The 9,344-nt window shown below is 43.4% G+C and overlaps 1 protein-coding gene across 1 annotated transcript; it reads left to right on the top strand.

The window, feature by feature from the left end:
- The first annotated feature begins 463 nt into the window (after window positions 1-463).
- CYTL1 (cytokine like 1) lies at window positions 464-7,928 on the top strand. The gene is made up of 4 exons (XM_074274437.1): window positions 464-609; window positions 1,087-1,131; window positions 5,334-5,462; window positions 6,889-7,928. Exons 1-4 carry the CDS (start codon window positions 466-468, stop codon window positions 7,033-7,035), a joined length of 465 nt encoding a protein of 154 aa, XP_074130538.1. The 5' UTR covers window positions 464-465; the 3' UTR covers window positions 7,036-7,928.
- Window positions 7,929-9,344: the final 1,416 nt, after the last annotated feature.

A 9,344-nucleotide genomic window follows, 5' to 3' on the forward strand; every position in this document is an offset into this window, starting at 1 on the left:
TTCTTTCCAGCTCTGAGACTCTGACATTTGCAACCAGAGTTCATCCATCATTATGGGAAACTCCCAGGTTGGCAAGCTCCATCTTCAGCCTCCCAACTCAAGCAACAAAAACCTAGGTCTTTTCTCCAGAGTCTTACCAACACAAGCCTTTCCCTTTCCCTACCCTCTGGGTCCTCACTGCTCCGCCTAACTGGAAGTCTGTTCAGGAACTGAAAGGAGAAAGTGTTCCATTTGGGTTTGTTTTGTTATCCCCCTGCCCCTCCTCTTTCTCACCCTCGGGCTGGACAGTGTGCCCAGCCCTGGCTCTGGGGACTGCAGGAAATTGAGAACTGGAGCTGGTTGTTCCTTGGACCACCCCCAAACCTTAACTCTGAATTCTGTTTAAATAAGAGGGTGTGACCGCCCTACTTAAGCCCCTGTGCCTAGGGTGCTGAGCCTTGGTTCTCATCAGACAAGAGGAGAACCATGAAGCTGCTCTTTGGTTTGATGGTGCTTCTCTCCATTTCACTGTTGGCTACTTCAGCTCCTCCAACTTGCTACTCAAGGATGCTGAACCTAAGCAAAGAAATCATGGATTCCTTTAATGCACTGCAGAATGAGGAGCCCTTGGTAAGCTTATTGCTCTTTTTTCTATTTTAAAAACTTCCATTTCTTCTCCAGAAAAATTAGGTGATTGGACACAAGGATCTCTAAAGACCTTTCAGTTCTAATATTCTACATTCTTTCCATCTTTCCATCTCTAACATTCTGTTATCTAAGATCCCTTCCAGCTCTAACAAGATATCTTCAACATTCCTCTTCAGTTGTAATGGTCTGTTTTCCAAGATCCTTTCTAGCTCTAATATTTTGGATTTTCCACCATTAACATTCTGGGTTCCAAGATCCCTTCCAGGCCCCAAAATTTTTGTTCTCTGTTCTAAGTTCTTTTACAGTCCTAATATTCTATGTTCCACTCCACAGCCTATGTTTTATGTTACAAAACTTTCTAGCTCTTAATACTATGCCCCTATGAAAAGCTGCTTTATGGAATCTGTCATGTCTCTCAAGATTATTTAATAATAAAGAGTCTGTTTTCCTTACTTCTAGGAGCCCTGTGTGGAGGGACTCCCAAAACTTTACCTGGATATACATGTAAGTTAATTCTTTCTCAGATCCAACAGTAAAGGTTAAGAGCATTTCTATGTATCAGGGTCAGGGGAGGGAGGAAGAGGAGAACTATTGTGACATGTAGAGTTTGACTGAAAAAGATAGCTCAGAGACCATCCAAGGATGGAGCTGAAAGGAACCTGGAAATAGCCCTTTAGCAAACAATCAGGGTAAAATGAAGATCAGTATGGGGAAAATTATATAAGAGGGGAATTATATAGACAGGGTACAGGAAAACAAATCAGAATTCAGTCCTATGTCTGGGACTTTATTCACTGTGATATCTGAAGGAAATTCCTTAACATGAACCTCAGTTTCCTTATCTATAAAATAGGAATAATGTTTTCATTACATATTCCACATGACTTGCCCAACATGCACATATGCCTAGTGAAGAGTCTAAGTCTTTGAGTCATGACCTCCAAGCTATTTTCATGCTTTGTGTCATCATATGATTGATCTTAGAGCTCCAAAAGAGCTTGCAGAAATTCACTGCATTTCACACAAGTGTAATAAAGTAATAAATTGGGACTTTAAACGTAAGTTTTCTGACTAAACCCAGTGTTCTTTCCATAACACCATCTAAAGGGGGAAAAAGTCATCTATATGCTAAATCATATCTAAAAGAAGATTGAAGAATGACTGCTAGAATTTTCTGAAGAATAAGAACTACCTATTTCTCCCTATTTAAAGCAAGGGATCTTCCCCATTCCTGTTGTTATCTACAAAATAGCATTTTACTATTGCTCTGAAAGTAATGGCTTCTGAGCAATATGACTGAGGCAGTCAGGGAAAAGCAATTATAGCAATCATAAATTCATAGTCCCTTTTATTGTGTGTACATTATCTGAGGAAGATATAGAGCATGTTAGTGGACAAACGTTTGAGCTAACTACCATAAGGAATTCAAAGATTTATCAAGTCCATCTCAGTGCCCAGAGAAATTATTACCTATAAAATACTGAGAAATAAAATCTAGTAGATAAGATCCATATAGAAATAATTATAATACAAGGCAGAATAGCAAAATTCAATAAGCGAAGCATGAGCACACCCCAGATAATGTTTATTGCTACTAGGAAACAGGCCTTCAGGTGAAATAATGTTATTTAGCTGGATCAGTTCATTCCATAGAAAAAATGCTATAAATGAGAACAAAGGCAAATGATGTTATTAATGAAGTTTTAAAACACTGTTTTAGGAATTAATTATACAGTGAATAACACATCCACATTATTAACAATGTTGTCAGTTAGTCAACAAGCATGTACTGTGGGCCAGGCACTATTCCAAAAGCTGAGAATGCAAAGAAAGGCAAAAATCAGTCCCTGATCTCAAGTTAATAGCCTCTATTGAGAAAGCAGTGCACAACCAACCACGTAGTGATGGAGTAACAATGCTACTGGGGAATGATCTTATTTGGAAACAAGCCTAGGGACTGAGCTGGGGGGAGGAAGGTACCCTCAGATTTGGGTGGACTCTATTGAATCTATAGGTTAAGCTACTCCCTTCTGGTAAAAACCATTCCCTACTTGCATTACGGAGACAAATCCCTGAAAAACTAACAACTAAGTTCATTTTATTTATTATTTATCCACGATCTGAGATGGATTATCACAGATTAAAGGTGATTTTCTGGGAGTAAGAGTCCAAGCAGAGGAATGGGTCTTCTGTCATGTGATGTCAATGTGCGGGTCTCTCTGGGATGGCCACCGGGCTGTGGCCTTTTGTTATCATCCAATGGCTTAGCTGTGAAGAGTAGCCACCCAACCACTGCAGTAGGCTTCACAAAGGAAAGAGAAATGGCAGCCGAGAGGCTGGGAGGATGCTTGTGACCAGGAAGCCTTTCAGAGTTAAGTGACTTTCACGACCAGGGGAGTGTCAACATCAGGATTTGAAGCAAAGCGTTTCAATGGATCAGCCAACCATCACGCATTCATTTTGGGCTTAGATTGGGTTCTGGCTATTAGTTTTGTGTTTCTGTTCGTGGGGGGACAGTGAGGAAGCAGCAATTGCTCTTACCCATAGACCTTTGAGAACAAAGACATCACTTAACACTGATGAGTACAATCAAGCCTTGTCACCATCTGCACAATGAGTTATTAGAGTTCAAAGGAGGGAGAGAAATCGTAAAATCTTATGAATGTGGGGAACATGGCCCCATGGATTTAATATGTATTAAGTCAAGCTAGCACCAGGTATCACCAATTCCCCTCTGTATTAAGGAAACAGCAGCAGCAGCAGGGAAATACAGACATTTTGTTTTAGCGAATAATCCTTCTACTTTAGTTCCCATATTGTCTGGTATGGCGGTCCACCCTAACCGAATGCATTGCTCCACTGAACAATGTTTGGTTGGAAATATCCTACAGCCAGGCGCTGCTCCAGGCAGTGAGAGAGATACAAAAAAGAACAGAATTTATAGAGTAAGGGAGGTGAAAACACAAGAAAACAAATAACTACAATACAAACTACCGAGCATTGATTAAATCCTCCGTGTTTACAAGGTTCTGTCATATAAAAAACTAGTGGATTACAACACCATGGAAGACCTAGGAATTGATCTTGGGTCCAATTGAAGAAGGAAGACAATATGGCGGTGCTGGTCAGGAAATCAGAAAGATTGGGGCTCTAAACCCTAATTCTGATACTCATGAACTCTGACAATAGTCAACTCACTGAACCTCTTTTCCTCATCAGCCAAATAAAAGCTCATGGTAGCTCAGTTATTGTCACCTTCCTTTTGAGAACAAGAAAGTGGAAGCCAGGCAAAATAAATGACTTGGTTGGGGTCTCATAATCAAGGAGTGTCTGATCTGGAATTCAAATCCTACTTTTTGTGGCTACAGGTCTAGCACTTTGTCTACTAAGCCGTGTTGCTTCTACTCCTCCCTCCCCATGGGTGTCATAAGAATAGCCTAATAAGATAGTGAGAAGGATATGTTTTGTATCTAGATGAAGCTAGATAAGTATCAGGAGACAAAAAAGCCTAATAATTTCTGTCTACATACAACAGGGAAGAATTTATTAAGTGGGCTTTGAAGGATTGTGCAGATGGAAAAGTTTTGAAGAAAATATAGGGTCAGTAATTAATTAATGACATTAATTGTCACTAAATTAATGACAATTTTTAAGAAGGCAAAGGATGACGAGGTCAAATCCCAAGATAAAACTGTGGAGAGGGGAGAATTAACTAATCTAGTTTTCAGATATTATTTTAATTATTGGGGAACAATGAAGAGAAAGAGTGCTGGGCTCATGGTCAGGAGCAGCTCATATTTGCATTCGAAAGCCTGCATTATTGGCACCATTGCCAAGCTTCAGTGACTCAGTTTCCTCAAGCTGTAAAATATAAATAGCAAAGCCTGTAGCAGTTACCTTATTAGATCATTGGGTCACCAAAAAAAATAATAATAACATATGTGAAGCCCTTTGTGCATAATACAGCACCAGATAAATGTCTACTATTATTCTCACCCACCGTCTTCCTGCACAAAAACCCCCTTCATAACCCATTATCATTGCTGTTTTTATAAACTGTGAGACTGGGATGTGGAGAAATGGAGTGACTTTTTCAAGGTCACACAGTCAGATAATGTTACAGTTCTGACTAGAATTGAGGTCTATTGCTTCCTAGTCCAGTCCTCCTTTTTGTTTTTTCGTTTTTTCAGTCTTGTCCAATTCTCTGTGACCCCATTTGTCTTTTCTTAGCAAAGATCCTGAGTTGTGCGCCATTTTCTTCTCCATCTCATTTTAGCAGATGAGGAAACTGAGGCAAACTGAGGGAAATGACTTGCCAAGGGTCATACAACTAGGAAATGTCTGAGCTGAATTTGAACTCCGGAACATGAGTCTTCCGGACTCCATGCTGGATGCTCTAACTACTACAAAGTGTCCCAGCTGCCTCCTCAATCCTTTGTACACAACCCCATTGATCACTCTATGCTATCACTGATGTGGGGGAGGGGGGTGGAGAACAGGTTCAGTACCAGAGAAACACAAAAGTCTTATCTCATAGCTCCCGGAACATAGTAGGCTCTTCATAAATGCTTTTTAACTGATTGTCCATCCTTCACAAAGACAAATGCAGGTCGCTTCTTCTGCTCAAAGAGCTTAGACTCCCCTGAAGGAGCTTATGTCTGGGGGTCGTTCTGTTCCCTGCATCACACACCATCTTACACTTGCAGAATTACTGCGTGCTGGCTAAACTACGGGACTTTGTGGCGTCGCCCAAGTGCCGGAAAGTCGCTCGAGTCGGGGCCCTGAAGGACCAGGTCCGGAAGCTGTACACCATCATGAACTCGTTCTGCAGGCGGGTGAGTCAATGTCTAGAAAGGCTTTCTTCTGGCTGCCATCACTCATCCAAGGCCTCCTGGGTCCCTGCTATGGGAGAGACTCTGTGCTAGCAGCTCATTATGGGATGTGACAGAGCACAAAGCACGGCCCCCTTCCTGAATGCAGGTGGCAGGTGCTGAGGAAGGTGAGCCCCACAGTGGGAAAAAGATGCAAAGCATATTAGAGCAAGTCCCAACTGAGGCTAAAAGGGCTTAGAGGAGTCTGGGAGCCTTGAGGGGGGAAAGGGCAGGCCTGGAGTTGGGTCCCCCAGGGTCCGGTGGGATTCAGGGGATAGGGGACAAGGTCAAAGAAAGGATTCATGGTGGGGAGTTGCAGCAGATGAGAAGAGAACCAGAATGTGGAAGGCCTTGAATGCCAGGCTAATGAGTTTAACTCTATCCTATAGGCAGTAAGATGTGATTGAAAGGTCTAGAAGAAAGTTAAGGGAGCATAAAAATTGTACTTGAGAAAGATTCATCTGGCAGACTAAATAGGGTGAGAAAGGGAAAGGAGAGAGCGCAAGCAAGGGCAGCAGCTAAAATGGCAGGGGAGTGGTCCAGCCACAGCTTACGCGACTGGTGGCAATGGCGTGGAGAGGAAAAGCAACTTTGGAAAATTGTAATGGCCAAACTGGCAGGATCCTCTAACTGGCGGATTCAAGCTGACAAACTATTCAGTGCGCTGCTAGTCTCTCTGTTTATTTTTGTTGATTAGACTGTCACTTAGGAATATCCCCCAAATGCAGAAAAGATGCTTAAGTGGATGAGGGGAAGCAGGGGAAGGAAGGGTTTAAAAAACGAATCTGGGTCTCCAACAGTGTTGTGAAAAGCGATCTCTGTGGGATTACGCCTGATGCGCTGCAGCACAACAGGAGGCCCTGTGAGTAATCCGCGCTGCCAGGAAGGCAGCCATTGCTGCCAGTGAGGCTCCAGCCTCTCTCCCTCTCTGGGGCTACTGGTACTCCGCTTGTAAGAGTGAAGCTCACCCGGGCTTCCGGGCTGGCGGCTCCCACCACAGGGCTGAGTTTGTTAGCTGAAGGGAGAGCAAAGAATATAAGAGAAAATCCCATGGAGGTGGAGGTGGCCACCGGGGCAGCTGTCCCTGGTAGCTGGTCCTGTGTTCTTTGGGAGATTCTGGCGTAACCAGCCATATTGAAGACCACGTGAGGTGTGGAGACACGGAGCCCATGGAAGGCTAGACAGTGGCCAGTTTCTGTCAACAGTGCGAATGGCAGTTCCAGCCTCAGCGGGACCTTCTGGGCTGTCCTGGCTTCCATCCGTGTGCCTGGCTGCAGGGCCGGTGGCCAGAGAGCCCGGGATCCCGAGGCCTGCCAGGAGCGGCCACCATAGTCTGGGGCTCCTCTTCTCCCTCCTTCCTAATGCTGCCTGTCATCTCTTGTTTCCACAGGACTTGGTGTTCTTGTCTGATGACTGCGAGATCCTGGAAAACCCCCTCCAAGCTCCCACAACCGTGAGAACCCAAGTGAGGTCGGAGCTGAAAGAAGTGCCCAGGGGGGTTCCAATTACCCCCGCTGGCAAAACCTCAACTGGCTAGCCTGATGTGCCCAACAAGGCTCCTGTGTGTGAGTGTGTGAGAGTGTGTGTGTGTGTGTGTGTGTGTGTGTGAGTGTGTGTGATTGTGTGTGAGAGAGTGTGTGTGAGAGTGTGTGTGTGAGTGTGAGAGACTGTGGGTGTGTATGAGTGTATGTGTGTTTGAGAGTGTGTGTGAGTGTGTGTGTGTGTGTGTGAGAGAGAGAGAGTGTGTGTGAGTGTGTGTGAGAGACTGTGTGTGTGTATGAGTGTGTGTGTTTGAGAGTGTGTGTGAGTGTGTGTGATTGTGTGTGAGAGAGTGTGTGTGAGAGTGTGTGTGAGTGTGAGAGAGTGTGTCTGTGTATGAGTGTGTGTGTTTGAGAGTGTGTGTGTGTGTGTGTGTCTGTGTGTGTGTGAGTGTATGTGCGCTACCCCCCACTTCACTAGGGCGTTTTGCCATCTCCAGGATGAGCAACGAACAAGCCTATTGCCTACCTGGAGAGACGCTGGGCTAGCAGTCGTGCTCTTCCTGGGGCGTTGCTGCCCTTTCCCCGTACCCAGAAGGCCCAGATGTGTTTATTTGAACAGTAAGGACGCGGTGCCAGATTTGTTTCTTCCTCATGAATAGCCAGCTTCATAGTGAGCCAAAGAAGGTGCTTTCATTACTAGACTGACCTAGTCCCAGCAAAAGTGCTTTCTGTTCTTTTAAGAGCTTCATCCATGACAAGCTAGACTCTATTCCACAAGCTAGCACAAGAGAGGCAAAGGATTCTGCAGTAACTTTACAAAATCTCCATTATCTTCGTGTTGTTCTTTGAATTTCTTTTGGTAGATTGTTAGAAGTAATTTGCTTGAAGGAAGGACCCTTCCTGTGAAAAGTAGTGAAAACCTTAATTAAAGAATGCTTTTCAGAGAGAAGTAATTTCTCATGTGGGCAGTGATGACTTGTCATCAATATTCTCTTGTTGAAAACTCTCTTACAACTTGCTTTGCTAAGCACATTGTGTTTCTAGCCACTGGAAGTTACTGTTCTAGGTCCTATTTTCTGTCTGTGACGCCAGCACACAAGGCAACCATTTCTTTATTTCTTTCAGTACTTCTCCACTTTTCATCGTTTGTCCACATGCCCCATGATCCATGTGTCAGTGGCAACCTGCTGCAGCTACATTTATCCCTTCCGCATTGTGAGAGTTAGGGGTACAGAGCCCCCCTGATTTGGAAAGTTGGGAAAATAAGTTTTGGCCCTCCCTTCAGAGCAGAGAAGTCTGGCTTGTTTTTCTTTTATGGGGTGTTTACAATACCTTATTGTAAAATGTGGGGTATTTGATCAAAGGCTCTGTCAGGTACTGGCTTTCATGTGTCATCTGCAGCTTCCACAAAGCTTCCCAAAAATTCCCATTCACTTTCTTAGGCTGACTCATGATATATCAAAACCATGTTGGGAAAAAAGAAGGGATAATTGTACATTTTTGGACAGTGTCGACAAAAGCTATAAACTGCAACAGGCTTTTACTACAGGTATACTTTAATCCACACAAGGGAAGGAACTAGAAGTGGAAAAGGGAAGACAAGATTGTACCCAAATCAGTCATCGGAGAGACTAGGATATCATCAGAAGAATCTCCAAAAGGGCAGAATGTGTCTGGCTTAGTCGGGATAGAGAAAGAGGGCTGTCCAAGAAATGACCTTCCATCCACACAAAGAGAAAGAAAGGTACTAATTCATGCAATGAGAGACTCCTCTGAATCAAGATCCCAAATAAGTTTTCTCCACTACCCCAGGCTACTGTGAGTACACTTGGGATATCCTAAACAATAGGTGCTTTTCACTACAAAAAAGCACAGGTCCTTGGTAGGGGAGAATCTTGTCTTACTCAAGTATGTCCAGAATCAGAGGCTTCCCATCTCTGATATTAGCAATAGATCAATATTAGTTAGGAAGTTGGTAATTTCTAGAATAGAAGATTCTAAAGAAGGAGTGCAAAACCAGGTAAGAGGAGGAAATGTGTCTAGAGCAGAGACAGCTTGTTGTAAAGAAAGTACTCATACATAAAGATGCATGGGATATCAGGACAGTTTTCCTTGATTAGAAAGTTGATACTCTAGATGGCAGGTAATCCAATATGTTAGACATGCAATTCATATATATACATATATATTTCCACAATTATCATGGTGAACAAGAAAAATCAGATAACAAAGGAAAAAATGAGAAGGAAAACTAAATGCAAGCAAACAACAACAATAAAAAGGTAAAAATACTGCTGAGATCCACATTCAGTCCCCATAGTCTCTCTCTGAGTGCAGATCATCACACTCTTCATCACAAGACCAT

Source organism: Sminthopsis crassicaudata, chromosome 6 (genome assembly GCF_048593235.1).
Source record: "Sminthopsis crassicaudata isolate SCR6 chromosome 6, ASM4859323v1, whole genome shotgun sequence".
In the NCBI taxonomy this organism is placed as follows: domain Eukaryota; kingdom Metazoa; phylum Chordata; class Mammalia; order Dasyuromorphia; family Dasyuridae; genus Sminthopsis; species Sminthopsis crassicaudata.